Source organism: Osmerus mordax, chromosome 1, assembly GCF_038355195.1.
Source record: "Osmerus mordax isolate fOsmMor3 chromosome 1, fOsmMor3.pri, whole genome shotgun sequence".
In the NCBI taxonomy this organism is placed as follows: Eukaryota; Metazoa; Chordata; class Actinopteri; order Osmeriformes; family Osmeridae; genus Osmerus; species Osmerus mordax.
The window spans coordinates 3,705,873-3,723,586 of NC_090050.1; the positions used below are offsets into that span (position 1 = coordinate 3,705,873).

The window sequence follows — 17,714 nt, forward strand, 5'->3', positions numbered from 1 at the left end:
TGCTGTCTCAGAGACAATATGGCTGACAATACCGCCACATAAACTACTTACTGGACCGTATACGGTCGAGGTACCTCTAATCAGCCGAAAAATCATTTAAACTATATTTTTTTAGAAAAATATCTTGAACTAGTTTTAACTGAATTATTTTTGCTTTAAACCAATCGATTGTAGGATTTGGACTATTTCATATATATCTTGATATGGTCGACAATAATGAACTTTGACAAGTTGGTCGTGAGCTGTACCGCCCGCCTATGGGATCTACCATCATCGTAATTACAGGAAGTAAATATTACCAGAGAAAGGAAGTGAAATGTTTCGGCATTTATTTTGACTTGTTGTCTGTATATGAAATTTGACTAATACTGTACTGTATTCAACAACCGGCCGACAGCCAACATGAACGAAATGCGATTTAAAAAAAATAACAATGATTCAAGCACGAGGACTAATTTGCCCCATACTTTTATACCACAAGGGGGTGAAATTTTACACGGCATCTACTTAAGAGATGGTGAAACTGGCACAACGTGCTTTTTTCTGCAGGTAGACTTGCACTTTTGAGGTTCATGTTGTTTAATTTGTAAATTGTTTAACTAGGCCTACATGCTCTTATGGTTCTTCCCATTGGCACTTATTTGCTTTTCACAATGTATGCTTTATGTTTGGCTACCCGCAATGTTTTGGTGCTATCTCGTTGTTATGATCAGTGACCTATGCACTTTTGTAAAGCTCTCTCTTGGAAGTCTCTTTGGATAAAAGCGTATACTAAATGAATAAATTATCATGTAAACGTATAATCAATGCGGGTGGGTGATACTGCAAAATTTGGTATCGATCCGATACCAAGTAAATACAGGGCCAGTATTGCCGATACCGATACTTTTTACTTTGAAAACAACTCACAGCATAGCGGGGGAGCTGGGGGAGGGGCAAAGTGAACTTGAACGAAGTAAGAGGAGCGGTGTTTGCACAATCACTATGATGTAAAGGGAGTTGTGTAGCCTACTGAATGTAGAGAAGAGAAATTTAAACTTAAGTATCGATCTTTTCACGCGAGTATCGATCAATACTGATACCAATGTTGGTATCAATACTATCGATACTTTAGATCGATCCGCTCACCCCTAATATTAGAATCAGAATCAGAAAGGGATTTATTCGCCATGAAAGTTTGCACAGACAAGGAATTTGCTTTGGCAGGAAGGTGCATACAATAAACATATACCTAAAATTTAAATATGTGGACTAACTATACTAAGGGTACATAAACTAGCAGTACTAAGTGGGATTAGAATAGAATTAAATATACAATAAAATATAAGTTGCCGTAAATTACAATATAAAAATACAAATATAAAAAAAAATACAAATGTACAAGATACCAACATAATCAACATGATCACCCACAATGATACACCCTGAAGAAATTTATGATCGACTTGATATAAATATAAACTGCATATTATGTATTTTTTCAATGAAGCTGACAATATTACCGGACTTAAAAGGCTATAAAAATGATTGGTTGTAATTTAACTAGCGTAACCACACTTTGTCACAGTAATCACATCATGTTTTTTAAACATGGACAGCACTCAGTCAAACATTGTTCCAGAGGTTGTTAGGGTTAAATTTTCTGTCTGTGAGGCTATGTATTGTGCTCCATAGGATCCTTGATTGAGGATATCCTTTCAATAATTGCTCCTTGTGTCTTTCTTACACACAGTTCACTCAACAAAGACCTTAGTTAGAACACAAGGAAACTGGCACAAAATACTTATACTTAAATACTTGAGGAGTGTCAGGACATGCACACAATGCACACATTGAGATATAACCAGCTTGCACATTTGAAAGAAATTCTCAACTACACAGGCTGATCTGTCACTGCTAGCTTTGACAGCTCCCCATAACCCAAATGAATCTGTGCTCATGTAATTGTGAATACACAGAGCAGCAATTACTGTGATGTAGCAGTCTCTTTCATTCCAAGAAGATAGTTGTGCGCTCATATTGTTTCAGAATTTAGAAAACAACAAGAAATCTCAGAATAAGTCGCCTTTTGGCCGCAGTGTGAAGTACCCCTCCCTGTGTCTGAGGCCCAGAAGCAGGAGCAGGAGCCAGCGACACACAGTAATCAGGGCCCAGCCCCGGTAGACTGATATTGTCTGTGTTAATGTCTCAGGGATTTCCTACACTTCCTCCTGCACACTGTAGGGAAACAATAGCTCCCAAAGTGTCCATCGGGTGGAAAGTGTATCAACAGCGATGCTGTTTGGTACACACACACATACACACAGGGGCGTATGCCTATGAGTTGACCTAGGGTGCCCCCCACCCCCTAGTGTTTTCTTTATGTTATGTAAGAATCAGAGAACTAGTCAGATGCCCGGATCGGCCTGATAGAGAGCTTTATAAGTAGACGAGTAGTGAAGTTAGTGAAGCTAGTGATGCTTTTGAAGCATGGACATGCCACAGCAGTGCAAGGTAACTGAGTTAGCTGGTCCTGACTTACATACAAAATTCAGTATTTCTCCTGGCAAGCACACACACACACAATACTGTCCCCCTCCCTCTGTCTGGCTCTGGTTAGGGTTGCTTGGCTGTCTAGGATTGGGTTGCTCCCCACACTCCCACTCCACACCCATGAGTGGAAAAGAATCATAAAAAGTCGGAAGCAGCGTATCCAACTTGTTGTCTCATGAAAGCGGGAGAGGGGGGCCTCCGTGCGTGTCTGATGCCGTTGATCTCCCCTGACACAAAAGTTGGACAGGAAGGTCTAGGTTGAGCAGTAGGAAGACAATTCTGTCAAGTGTTTGAGATACAGTACCATAAGGGTTTGTTTTGGTCAGAGCATGATGGTGTTGGTGGACAAGAACTGTATCACAATCGTACCCCTTCCTCCTATCTGTCCCATGGTATCTCCTGAAAATGACTACCAGATGGGGAGATTTAGAAAGTTCTGGTGAGGACTTTGACAACGTAATTTTAGTCTTAATGTTTATTTTATTGTGTGCAGAAACTAGTTCTGAACCACAAATGATGAGAATGATATCATTTCATGCAAATGCCTTGTGTTGCCATACTCTTGTTTCATTAAAGTCAAACAAACACATAACAATAGTAATGTTGTATATGCCCCCATACTTCAACTATATTGCACAGCAACACTCTTAGCATTTTCACCAGTAACTCTATCAGCCATGTATCCTTTACCTTTTGACGTACAGACCTAAAACATAGAATGGGGAATACCACCCATTCCCACCCAGGAATTAAAATTAGAAGCTGGACATCTGGGTCCCATGCAGCTGATGTCAAGACTGGCGCTGACCCAGGAGCCGGGCCCCACAGGGAGGGCCTCTACGGGGCCGGCCGCTCAGCTTCTTCCTTCCTTCTGTGACATCTTCCTGCCCTGGGGGCCTCTGGGAGCCATTTGACAGGGGTAGCAGGATAAGCTCACGCAGCAGCTTCTAATTAGCCTGGCTCTGACAGCAGGTGGAGAGGCGGGAGGGTTGTCAGGAGAGTTTTATGCAAGAGTGTAGTTATTTGGACCGGCCAAGGAGGTTGCAGATACGTGATTTTTCTAGACCTTTTCTACGAATTGTCAGTTCCACACGTCATAAGCGCGTTTATGTTTGTGTCTTACATAAAGATTCCTTATTCTTCATATAACAAAAAATCATATTACTGCTTGGATCGGTATAAACAAACAGACTCACAGTATAAAAAAACAAAAAATGACATAGTGCTTAGGTTAGTTGTCTGTAAATTTGGGATCATCAGAAAGTCATCTATTCTTAAAGTTTAAAAGCAACCAATCGACTCCCAAACACAACCACACACAAATTCACACTTCACAACCAACAAGGGAAGACACAGGCATGAATCAACACACTTACTCACACCAACTTTGACCTCGTATCGTACCTCTCCACCGGAGACTTCCTTATGATTTACACCATTAATTTATCAGCAGCTGTGTTTAGCTCGACACAGGCTGCTAGGTGATATTGGCTGTGACTAACCAACAACACATGTGCATTAAACACCCTTGAGATTCACTTGGACTCAGCAGTGTCAAAGAACTACAGACCCTTTGTCTTGTACGCCCTAGTAGCCCTACACACTTCATAGACACTCAGATAATGTGTCAAGTGCAGTGGGCAAAATTTTATGTAAATTTGAGGTTTATGGCCATATATTCCATTTATTACACACTTTTAACCCACCTTTGAATTAAGACCGTATACGATCTGGATAGTCTTCCCCATTTCCAATTATTTATGTGGAGAATGATCATTCTCAGAAATGTATATACTCCTGTGTTGCCTTTCCTGTTTTTGCGTGACCTTTGTACAGATATTATGATGATTCAGTGTGATTCATGTCTTCCTCACACGCTGGTATTTGCCCATTCCTACACCACACATACAGGCTTCCAGTTAGCCATTTACGCATGGGTCAAGTATAAGTACAGGGAAAGGCCCTAGACAAGACTGATTGCTTCCTCTTTTGAGATTGCTTGGCATGGGTCAAAAGCAAAAGGTAAAAGTATATTGGAATTTCCCACAAGCCACTTAATGGAGGGTGGTGTCCGTCAGGTCTTTGGGGCCAATGTTTTTTTGGGCTTATCTCACATAGAGAAAGTAAACCTGTGTTAAGAGGCGATTGGCTGATGAAATTGCTAAAATGGATGTTTCTATGAAAACATGACCACACAACACAAAATGGCCAGACAAGTAGGATACATCTCAGAGTAGCGACAAATACAACTATGTCAAAAATATATTTAATTTCAAAGTATACAAAATGTGTTAAAAAGACAACATAAAAAGCTGTCTCTCGAACAGTGTTCAATCAACATATTTTCTTTCTATTTTTGCCAGATGCCCCTGTGAATGATTGTAGAGCCAGTTGTTTGGGTGGAACAGTCTTTTCTCTCACAGATATTCCTGAAAATGGTCTTTGTGGCAAAGCCTTTTTCCATAGATTGATACTCTGTCCTTTACATTGGTGAGTAATCGTTTTTCTCCCATGATGTCTGGCCTGGGCTTGGGTTCAACATTCCTCAGAGGCAGACGATTTGGGTTTTAACGCCGATTCATCCGCAGTGTACTGGCTCCATGCAATTTCAGGTGGCCATTAATTTTGGCACAGTCTCTTCCATCTTTCACCTATGAACAAAATGTATGTTAAAACAAGGACTTGCATTTACCATTGCTCAACACATTACTTTAACCACCAATAGTCTGAAACAACTTCTTGGATCAAAACGGAATTCCCAAGTTTGAATTCTCTGATATTTGCCTCAAGGTCAGTAAAGAGACTTTAAATAGTTTACTGCACTTGCACATGAGTAATTGCATGTCAGACCTTGTTACTGCCTTTAAAGGATAGTTTTGCATGCAAAATGATATTTATAACTAATGTCCCAACAGGGAAATCCCAACATGGATGGATCACATCCAACATCCTTAAGTTAATTCCCGGAACACAGCTTGGCCAGGGATTCAAGTAAATTTATTAGTTGGGATTTCAATTTGAAAATGTTAAAACAAATGTGAAAAGTTTTAATTTGACCCTAACCCTAAGTATTAGCGGTATATATAGCCTAGCCTCGCAAGTATAGACTTAATCAAAAGGCACCGACACACGTCGTCACCATGCGCCTTTGTAAAGTATAAAGTGTTTTTACATTTACACATCTGTGTCAAATGTACACATATTTCACATTTGACACCATTACATACCCCTTTTCGCTGACTGCTCAAGCAAAATGTGCATATCGTTTTCGGTTGCTTGGCCTCTCCATCACGCGCGCGGTACACTGCGCTCAGACAAGGCTGCCCATCCTCGCGCCCATCCCCAAGCACGAGAACGTTGGCCAGATGCGAGATATAGCTGGAGGCCAGTCGGAGAGTTTCAATTTTGGAAAGCTTTCTGTCCATCGGCTCGGTGGGTATTAGTGTTCTGAGTGCAGTGAAGGCGGTGTTGACACTCTGTGTACGGTCTCGTTCCCTGGCGTTTGCTGCGTTTCGTTGTTTGACAACAACCACCCCACCAACCCCAACGACGCGAGAAATCTTTCGGTATTTCCCTGAGCTGGCACAGCATCCGTAGCTCTGATCCGAGCTACCGTCACTTTCGCTCCTGTTTTCGTCGTCGTCGGACATCATGTTGAGGTCAGGAGGTGGGTAGGAAAACGGGTGAGTTGATATTGGCCTCAACATTGTAAAAGCCATGATAAACAAAATTATTAAAACCGAAGCCAGTAATACTATCTCAAATATTCTCGCTTTAACAGCAAAATAGTTTGCCTATCACCAGAATGAATTTATGTAGACTGACAACTATGCCGTTTGCAATTGAAACGGGAAAGAATTCCACTTTTAAAAAATAAAGATGAAAGATGTCCCCATAGGATGGTCCGCCGGATGGTCAGTGTGCTCTTATAGCTTAGACTGCCGTAGCTCCGCAACACAAGGGGAGGGGTTCTACAAGTCATGCTGTGAGCCAATAGTGTTGTTTGGGACCTCTATCCCAAAAAACTGTAGATTGTACAACCCTATACAACTAGACAAGGTGTTGGTTTACAGCCATTCCATGTGGTCTCTTATATGTTTTATGTTATAAAAATAACATTCTTTCAAAATAACATTCTTTAAGAATATCTCATTATTACGTAAATACACATTATTTAATATAATGTTTGATCAATGTCACCCATAGTCAAAAAAGCTTTGAAAAAGGAGCCAGTTGGAAAGTATTGCAGTGTTTGTTGAAAGTGAGAGAGAATGTGTGTGATTAAACTTTGCACAGTAGACATTGGCAAGATGGTACAAAGTGCTCCATTAGAAATAGTTCATGACACATGCAATTAAACAGCACAATAAGCACTCACTGTCCATCGTCAGAGGCTGATCTACCAGTGGCTCAACAGTGTGCCCCACTAAGTTTGTCTAATGGGTTAAGTGCGGTGTGGGTAAATAAACACTAAGCAGATGCTGGCTGGAGCTGACCAAGACCCCATTAGACTTTCGCTGTGGAAAAGCAAATGGCTTCCAGATTGAACAGTAGAGAGTGTCATCAAAGGGGCCTGTTTTCACAAACACAACCTCTTGACAGGCCTCTGGTTTGGGCTCAGCTGCACCAACAACAGTGACCTGCAGAAGACCCAGTTCCACTCATAAACCAGGACACTGTAGATTTTTACTGCTCTTGCCCCGAGCAGCAACACGACCCCTACACACATACACACACTTTCTCTTCTCCATCTCACAGTTTGGAAGTGTACATTCTTTGACCCCCTCTAAGGAATGTCATTTAAAACCTGTTGAGGTGATTAGGGGTTAATGAAGTGTGTGTGGTGGGTGAGGTGCGATGTTGGAAATGAATTGTTACAGCTAAATAAAGAGATGGGGGATATCAAAATTAATCAAACCAACACAAAAAAATTGTGTTGAGAGGACGGAAAAATATTACAGACAATTTGAAGCCTATTAAATCCTTGGATTTCCATAGAGCATGAGGTAACTGGAGCAATCTGGAGCTCAGAGCAGCTTCTCTGGACTGACTGACTTACTCCCCCGTCCGTACGTCCAGCTGTTCTTGATGGAGTAGGTAAATCAACATGTCTGACCACAGAGTCTTTGCTCAGCATGTCTCCACAGCACTAGTCTGCTAGAGCTAACACAATATTGTGGCTGACTTGGTCGTTATCTCATCACTTAGAGTGCTTGTAGTTTAAAACCGGCTTATGTCATGCCCTATGACCATGTTCATTTAGAAAACATTAGCCTTTTCCAACCTGTACTCAAATCTTGGCATACATGAAAGATGCACTTCTTTAGTTTCCTGTTAAGTTTGTTTTTGAAGTTCACCTTAACTTACAAGTATTCCAACAATAGGATGTATCATTTTAAAAGACTACTGTATTTGTAATCAATTTAATGTTGACAGTAGCTAAAGCGAGTCGTTTGAGGTAAACATGAAATTAAATATGAAAAAGGGAATATACTGTACATTTCATTTGCATAATATGCTTAACACGTGTAAGATGGCTTATGACCTTATTTTGACGGACACATCTTCAAATGGGCATGGTTTTGATCATTTAGATCCTTAAAAGAAAACATTTGTTTTCTTTTAGAGTGGTGGGTGAAGGCAGCGTGACTAGATACATCCAAAAGGGATCTTTATGTTTCATTCATCCTCCTTGAGAGAATTGAGAGGACAGGAGCAACAGTATAGGCTTTCATGTGACCCCAAAACGTTCCCTTTAGATAATAACCCCTCAACCCCCCTCCCTGCCCCCCTCCTGGCTCCTGCCTTCAGTCTCTCTCTCTGTCTGTCTCCTTCTCTTTCCCTCTTTCCCTCTCACCTCAAGATACAGATCTTCTTGCACAGCAGTTGCCATCTTGAAGAATCAGGACAGGTGGGGATTCCCTGCCAGTAAAACAAACAAATGGCCATCCTGACCAGCAGACAAAAACGATATCCCACGCACAAGACAAAATGGGTTTTCAGTAAGGGATTTGAGATTTACTTTGTATTTTTTCACAAAAAACATATGTTACCATGGGTAAGTTATGACATCAGCACGATTCACTGTGTACAGAACCCAGGAGAATGACATTTTACAGTGTAGTTTTATAGTGGAATTATTTATCTTGCGCTAAAAACGATATTGTCCAGGAAAAAATAATATATATTTTGGGACGGATATCCAAAAGCAGGTGACGTCCCTTTGGACCCCAGGGCAGATAAACTAACTTGTTGTCACTACAGCGACCACCCCCCCATCCCACCCTCCCCACTTCTTAGAGTCTGCGCTCCTTACCATACAACCCGACTGTCAAACCTCCTTGTAACAGGAAGTCTCCTCACACGCGACGTCAACTGCGGGCCGTCTTTTCTTCTGGTCCATGTTAGACGACTTCCTCCTGGGTCGCTGGGGACCGCGGGCCCCTTGTCTTTTCTCCGGTCAGTGAGTTTATCAGGCCAGACATATCGACAAGACAGCCATAAGAGCTCCTCTCTCCTGTTCCAACTTCTAAAGACAGATATTTGATAAAGGAGACTATTAAAAAGGCCATCCACTCTAGCCTTCCAGTGACCCTACCTGCTCTGGATATGGGGGATGGCTGGAGGTCTGTGTTTGTCTTCCTCCTTTATAGACCAAAGACAAGAGAGAGGCTGGCGCCCCTACCTTAACCGTGTAGCTACACGTACAGTAGGGTAAAGCTGTTAGTGGGATAGTGTTTGTGTGCATTCTTACACAGAAATGCATATGATTGAGTATACATGCAATTGTGTGTGTTTTCATGAGCAGTATTGTGTCTCCAAATAGTCTTGACAGCACATTGGACTGCATAGCTGATTCTTCTCTGGGGACCAGGGTTCTAAGAGGAGCCGGGGAGGGGGGGGGGGGTTAGGCCCATTTGGACCAGTCGGGGTAGGGCAGCTTGGTTCTCATGACACCTGACCCAGTACATATCCTGTCCCCAGCCCTCTAGCATGGTGCTGTGAGGGGGATAAAACGGAGCCAGGAGAAGTCTTTGACCCAAAAGAAGGCCAGGCGGTTCTCTGGACCACAGGTTAAGCTGGGGTGTCTAAACACACAAAGAGGAAACCTGTACAATGCACTCTGAATGCTACGTGAGTGAGTTTCCACTTTCTTGTGTGTGAGATGTCACTCACCTTTCTTGTTAGTATTTGTGGTTGGTAACATGCAAGAAATGTATGCTTAATTTGTGTACATTGACACAAAATAAATTCATGTAACCCAGTGATGGGTTCTTCTTCCAGAGTAGACATAATTTCAAGTAGAGTGACTTGTTTTGTTATTTGGCCAATGCACAGTAGATACTTTGTTTTGATGTACTTACTATACCTTATGTTCAGTGAATGTGATTTCACCCTCTGCTGGGCAGCAGAGATACTACAGTTCAGAACAGGATGACCATATTGAAACATGAGAGAGATCATGACATTCTACATCCTTCAAGGAGTCTCCCAAAAATGTTTTGGGAAGTATATGCTCAATTTATTTTAGACACTGAAATGTCAGATGTTTTACTGTCAGATGTTTTCTGTTTGGAAGATTCTGAAAGAATGTGGATTTCTAGAAAAATGATATCCTGATTAAGACCCAATCCTGATAACGTTTCCAGCCATTAAATGGCTGGCTGATGTTGATATTATATTTAGTGAGGACCTTGTAGCAATGTAAATTTTAAAAGATTAATTGAAGTTAATTAAACATTCAATGTTTTATGGCTACATAGAGTCAGTTACAGTAGCCCATAAAGATAATATTACACAATAATAATACTTTTCACATTGGAAGTATAACCACATTTTGTGTGCGGATATTGTGTCCATAGGTTCAAACGTAGGTTTAAAAGACCTTTCTCCTTTATAGTGCATAGATTTATATATCAATAACTAACATGGTTGAGACCATTTACAGCATGGACTTTTTTGTTGAAATATAATACAGAGTTTTATTAATTAGAAGTTCAATTAATAAATTAAATAAATAGATGCACAGTGCACAATTGCACAATTCATTAAGAAATAAATAATCATAACATCTGATCAATAAATAATTAATCATATCATCTGATCAATAAATAGTCAATACTACATAAATAAATGAATAAATACACAAATACATAATAATAAAGAAATTGATGGTCATTAAGAGCTCTCTGGTTAACATAATATTACTGGAAATATTGCAGCCAAATAAACAGTCCATCATTTAGAAATTGAGTCCAAACATCCACCTTTGCGCTTTGAGTCATTTATCAGTTATTATCAGTTATTAATATTATCTTCCAGTTGTAAGAGGAAACGTAAGTGGCGTTATTGCTTTGATTAAAGGCGGGAGCAGGAAGACGTGCAAGAGAGATTTCAGTTATTTGAATCACCTCTTGATATTAAATTTATTTTCTGAAGTGCTAACTGAATGTCTCTTAACTTGGATGGGACAAAGTTCCAAAATGTTGTTGTTGTTGTTGTGGATGTGACTTGCTCAGTCTTCGGAGCTGCAGTCATCCTCGTCCCCAGACCCTTTGAAACAGGCTGACTCATAGTGCTTGTTCAGGTAAGACTTCAGCGCGAAGCTCTTGTCACACCGCTTGCAGGTGTAGTGCTTGAAGGCCGAGTGTGTCTGCATGTGGGCGCGCAGGTTGGATCGGTCAGCGAAGGCTTTGCCACAGTGGGCGCAGGCAAAGGGCTTCTCCCCCGTGTGTGACCTCATGTGACCCTGAAGGAGCCAGGGTCGGCTGAATGCCTTGCCGCATACGTTACACTCGTGGCGCAAGTCGTGAGTGAGCATGTGCATGGCGAGTGCAGGCATGGATACGTACGCCTTATGGCAGGTGGGGCACTTCCTGGCCTGCTGGCTGTCCAGACTGCGGTGCGTCTGCTTGTGGCGACTCAGGTTGGAGGAGGTGGCATAGGTTTTGCCGCACTCGCCGCACGTGTAACGTCCTGGCCCCTTTGACTTGCCCTTGGTTGGTGTTGACTCTGTAGAGGTCACCTCGTCGCTGCTGTCAGGGTTGCTTCCCTTGCGGGGGCACCTCTGACTGGTCGCTCTCCGGGAGCGGCCATCGGAGATGAGAAAGGCGGGGGAGAAGCCCTCGGAGCTCTCGGACTCCAGACAGCTGCTGCTTTCCGACTCGGCAGCGCTGGAGCGGGGGCTGTCGGGATGCTCCATGTCGTGGTCGGAGAACTCCTCCCCCCCGCTCCCCCCGCCTGCATTCCTCGGGGAGTACAGGGGTCCTGAGGAGAGGACGTTGGGGACCCCTCTCGGCAACCCTGCCTCCTTTGTGTTCTGGCACACCGAGGGAATGAGGTAATCCTGGATGTATCCTGCATAAAGAGACAGACGTGAAAATATATTCACGAAGAGATTTTGGTAAACACTTCATAACTCTAAAAGTAAAGATTTTTTTTTTATCATTTTGAAGAATTAGAATATTTTGTATAGACACATGTATGTATGACTCATTGGTTCTTTATTCAGATTGTCAGCTAAACTAGTGAAAGACCATTGACTGTATCCCGAGGCTTTGCAGATCAATAGGAAATTGCATACAGGAAACCGTTTGCAAGTGCTTGGTTCAGCAAGCTCTGTGAATGAAATATTAATGACCCTTCAGTGCTCACATTTTACAGCGGATCAATAAGTCATCAGGCTCAAACAAGTGCTATCATAAATATCTGAATGGAAAGTGCAGGCAGATACAGAAGTCCAATGCACAATGACAAAATAAAATTTGCCACACATTGAGAATGCAAAAAACACTTGGCTCGCCTCAACAGGCCACTGATCCACCTGTCATTGGCCCACGCCAGCGTATCTAAATCTGTGATTGTAGCAGCAGACACACAGAATGTCTGAGTAGAGAAATCCCTAAACCGCTAAATCATTTTAATCAGATCATTGCCCCATCTGGGGTGTTTTGAAAGTGCTGGGAGGACGGTAATGGGGATATTGAGTGACAGGTGGAGTGTTATTTGGGCAAAATGGGGAAGGAAGGACTTAGGGTGTGTGCATGTGTGTGTGTGTTGGGGGATGAAGGAGTGGGGTGGTGGGTGGGGGTTCATAGTCTGATCTTGACAGCAGTGCGCAGTATACTGCACTCCCCCCTGCAACACAAAGGGAACTAGACAGCTGGCATCCTAAATCTGGGGGGACAAATGATCTGGTGAGCCCAAGCTTCGGTGATGCTCAGTGACATTCCACACAAAAAAACAAAACATTTCCATAGACCTTCATTGAAATGCACTTGTAGAAGTAATGTATATGTGAAGTTTACAGTACTCTCTAATTGCATACAATGAACAAAAGAAGCTTATTCTCAAACGTCTGACATTCTATATGTCCAATCGATGCACTTCCTTCACAGAGCCTACTTCTCTCTATACCAGAGACAGATTGGGTTGCCGCAATCCTAACCCCTGTGGATGTGTAACGTCCTGTAAGATCAGATAGAGCGGGGGCTGGAGGGATGGAAGGATGAAGGGATGGAGGGATGAAGCACAGGGGGGTTGGTGGATGATAAGAGAAAGACTCAAGGGCAACGACACCAACGAAGGACAAATGGGTCCCATGTGGGGATCTGCTTTCTACTGAGGTTGCAGAATTCATAAAGGCTACGGCCAGGCGCCGATGCTTGCATCCACGTACGTTCATTATGCATGTACACAATAGTCTTAAAGCTCCCCCAAAGCCTACTGTGTGATGTGGTCTAGTATTAAGCTGATTGTTCTGGCATGACCTGAATACTATTTAGCGTTGCTGAAATGAGACAACAAAAGTCTGGAGGCATAGTGTCTGTGTATGTGTGCGTGTGTGTGTGTGTGCATTAAGGGAGTAGGGTGTTGTGGGGAATTAGGAAGCAAACAACATCACAGCCCTCACATCGGGGGGTGCAACAGGAATAAATATGTTGATCTGTTATTTAGTTTTGTTTCAGCATTTTCTTTTCTTTAAGTGCGGTACAAATGAACACCAACAACAAATCTCACACATAAAATAACCTCAACTTGACTAATGAAAATACATCTAATTGACAGAAAAAACTAAGAGCACATGGCATTCCAGCAGATGAAAACATGTTTTGTTGTTCCATAGACTCACTCACCATTTTCACTTAAACGGACCGCCAAGTTGGTTGCAGACTCGGTGATGGCACGTGTCACAGAATAAGATCCAGCCGAGTGATGGTGGTGAGGATGATGATGACCGGAGGTAGTGAAGTCATGGACTTTCAGTTGTTTAACCAAAAAGGAACGTGGCATTGTCACAACAGTCAAAAGCGCTAGAGCCACATGGAAATATTACGGGGAAAAAAAATACAAAAACACTTGAAGAAAAAAGGTAAAGTCTAAGAAACCAAAATGGAGGCTGATGACGCAAATACTGATGCTCTGGAAATGTTCCTCTTAAAAAAAAAAAAAAAAAAAGACAACTCTTTTTGGCCTGAATATCCTCTTTGCCCAGAGAAGAGAAAAGGTTGGAAAGGGACAGGCTGGTGAGAGGAGAGAGAAATTACGTACAGAGGGAGAGATACAGAGAGGAGAGAGATGACTACTAGCTGAGCTCAGCACTAACGCAGCCTTTTATATGGGGCACGAGCCCCCAAAGATCAGGTGGTGCTTTGGAAAAGGGAGCTTCTTAGCATTAATCCATCAAACATCCCCAGGGACACACATCAAATTACCACGAGCCGTCTGTGCATCCCCACACACACACAACCACATGCGTGAGGGTGCACACAGGCTTATACACACACACACACACTCCCTTTCTCATACACACTCCCACTGCAGCCAAACTTGCCCCTTCCCCCTCCTCGCTTTCACCCCTTCATCCCTTTCCCTAGCAAAGAAAGGAGAGCAGACAATAGCATGGTGGGAGCACGTGGGTGACACTACAGACAGCATCTTGTCCCCCCATTGTCTTGAAATGAAGTCGCTAATACAGTTTATGCTGCCCTGAAAAGCTCTGACTCTCCCTCTCTCTCTCCCTCTCTTCTACGTTCTCTGAAAATTGCATCGGCAATGCCTCATGTTCACAGAATTGAATTTGAACTGTGTAAGATAGGGATATAGATTTCACTGCAAAGCCATGTATATGGACAAGCAAGTATGACAAATATCTAGGTAAGTTCTTTTTACACACAGCCATTTCACACGAAACCAAAGTAATTTTGATTTTATATAATTAATAAAGATTTGCCTTTCTTTCTATTTAAATGATGTAGACATCTGGCCATTCTGAAAAGTCCTATAATATTACATGGCACTGGTTATTTGCTGTATACTGTAGTATAGGACTATGTCTACTGTAATATTTCTTTCATTTCCAATTTTATGGAATTTTTACACACCTCTTCTAAGTTTCTGTTCACCGTCATGCCAGCTCAGCCTCCTCAAATCACAATAGCTGTGTGACTTCTAGCCCGTACACTGTGGCGAGGTGACCCCTAAGAGTCAATGGGGGAGACAGGGTCAATCTCTGCAGGGGCCACATACACACACACAGCTTTAACAAAGCCTGGACGGTTCTCACATCCAGATGGCTCCACAAGGCGTGTACAGTTTGCCTGGAAGCTTCACAATATGGCATCACAGACTGACTGCCATCCAGTATTCATGGAGAAATACCTTTTGGTCACAAGCAAAACTAACTTCACCAATTGAATGTGTCCCATTAAATATCCTCTTTAGATATTACTTTGATTACTTAATATTGTGTGTCGTGTATTTATTATTGGCAAAAAAAAACAAAGAAAAACAAAACAAATCCAAACATCCACACAAACCCCATTTTATTAATTCTTAGAATTTGACATGTCACATACACCACACCAGCTTTCAAGTAAGTATTTGAACAGTGACATACATTTTTGTTGTTTTGGCTTTACAGTACAACACATTTTGAATGAAACAGTGACGGTTAAAGTGCTTAATTTGAGCATATTCACATGCATTCATTTATTGCACATCCTTTGCATGCCATAACTCCCAGAAGTCTGTGACCCATTAGCACCACCCAACCCCTAGTATTACGGTGGTAGTAGCAACGTCACCTGGAGGCATAAAGATCAGAGGACAGAATTGAGAGTGAATAGAGAAAAACAAAGATGACATACAGCCAACAGGTGTTTAATATACAATCAGGCAGTATTGTTTGTTGTATAATCATAGCAAGGCTGTAGCCATGGAGTCAACATTGGGGGGGACGAAATCTGCTAGGGAGTCTGAGGGTCACCCCCTGAAAACTGTATTTTTTTTATTAATTTACACATGGGATTATTATTTTTATTAGGGGACAGCGTGCGTGGTTGCCTGTCGTAGCGTAGCACATTTATATTTTATTTATATTGTTATATCAATATATTGGGGGGGACATTTTGACCAGATTTGAATATTTATTGGGGGGGGGGGGGGATGTGCCCCCCCCCCCAATATATATTATGTCTACGGCCCTGAATCATAGAGACAACAACCACAGTATCTTAGTCCTGACCATATCAGGACTCTTACGTTTCCTGGAACGCTATAGTGAGGTCTGCTTGTGCCCTAGACCCCTGGGGCAGTCTCCAAACAGCCCACAGAACACTTTCTTTCAAACTACCGGATGTCTTTTTAGGCCTGGTCTAACTGATCTATGCATAACTGTCATCAGTACACAATAAAGGAGTCAGTACACCTGACTCCCACTGCCTGTGGGAGTCAGGTGGTTGGGCGGTGAGGGAGTCGGGCTAGTAATCTGAAGGTTGCCAGTTCGATTCCCGGCCGTGCAAAATGACGTTGTGGCAAGGCACTTCACCCTACTTGCCTCGGGGGGAATGTCCCTGTACTTACTGTAAGTCGCTCTGGATAAGAGCGTCTGCTAAATGACTAAATGTAAATGTAAATAAAGGGAACAGCAAGAACACGTATATGTAGGAATGAATGATAAAATAAGATAGAATATGAGCATATTATAAAGCAACAGCTTATCTACTGATTACTTAACATAAGCACATAGGAAAGTTCAAGAACATAACATGTAGAGTTGAGTTTAGTATTGACTAGGTGATTATTATTTAAAGAATTTACCAAAAAATGAAGGAAAAAGCATCAATATTTAACGTTTGTTCACTTAGGTTCTCTTTCAATCAATTAAACTAAGGAGTGTTAACTTCTTTGTCATAGATTTACTTACAAAATGTATATACGCCTATATATATTCTTGTCATGTCAGTACTTGTTTTCATAGGTGATTCAAATTCAGATTTCACAATTACGGTGAGAGTGTGGAGATTGTGATTCCAGCCAAAAACATAATTTAGTCTCTATTCTACCAACTGTATGGTGAGAAGGGCATAGAGCCCAGAGAGGGGGCTTTTGAGGTCTGTTTTAACAGCGATGAGTGAGATAATTTGTGCTAATCACATCCAGTCATCAGTGGAGGGCCCTCGGAAAAACAAACGTAGGTCCTTTTCACTAAGACATCTTTTCAGCGCCTGACTAAATTCCTTTTCTCTTTGGGTACCTGACAACGAGGCAGCTGCAAGCCAATGAATGACACTGATTGTCTTTTCCTTTTAATCAGCAGTTAGTGGCTCTATTGAATTCAATATAGAAAGAGAAATTCCCATATTTCCTGTTCACCCTCTTGTAGGACATGTGTGAATAGCTGGAGAGAGGGCACTTGCCCCTGCAAGTTTCTTTGCCCCTGCAAAATTCTTTAAAGGATTTTTATTTTTGGCCACACCTTCCTCCTCAGATTTCTTATCCCAGCTTTTGGCTACATTTTGCAGTCAAGCTTTGAGACCAAATCATGGAAGATCTACAGAGATTTGACACACACAGTACTGCAGCATACACACACATTGCAAAACCTCATCTCACCTTCAGTGGGAAGTGGCAGTTTACACTTCCAGGGGAAGGTCAACCATGTATTCCCATCTTGTCCTGGAGATCCAGGAGTATCAGAGTAATGGTTGACCAAAGAGACGTGGATCTTTGAGACCCCATCAGGGGTGGTGAGTAACAGGGAGCCAGTCAGGGCGGTGATTGCTGTTGTGGATGGGTGGGGCCACGTTGATGCACAGGAGGAGGATGTACAACTACATTTCAATCTAGTCAGCCCTCAGTCCTGATAAAAAGGACTCTGTCTCTCTCTGTTCTATTTTGGG

General features: G+C 42.2%; 2 protein-coding genes across 2 annotated transcripts; both read right to left on the reverse strand.

The window, feature by feature from the left end:
• Positions 1 to 4,854: 4,854 nt before the first annotated feature.
• Positions 4,855 to 6,349, reverse strand: LOC136948370 (transcription factor 15-like). The gene is made up of 2 exons (XM_067242500.1): positions 5,760 to 6,349; positions 4,855 to 5,183 (listed from the first exon to the last, which is right to left on the reverse strand). Exons 1-2 carry the CDS (start codon positions 6,249 to 6,251, stop codon positions 5,100 to 5,102), a joined length of 576 nt encoding a protein of 191 aa, XP_067098601.1. The 5' UTR covers positions 6,252 to 6,349; the 3' UTR covers positions 4,855 to 5,099.
• Positions 6,350 to 10,816: 4,467 nt separating this feature from the next.
• Positions 10,817 to 13,824, reverse strand: LOC136949704 (transcriptional repressor scratch 2-like). The gene is made up of 2 exons (XM_067244035.1): positions 13,668 to 13,824; positions 10,817 to 11,889 (listed from the first exon to the last, which is right to left on the reverse strand). The coding sequence occupies exons 1-2, from the start codon at positions 13,822 to 13,824 to the stop codon at positions 11,048 to 11,050; spliced, it is 999 nt and encodes a 332-aa protein (XP_067100136.1). The 3' UTR covers positions 10,817 to 11,047.
• Positions 13,825 to 17,714: the final 3,890 nt, after the last annotated feature.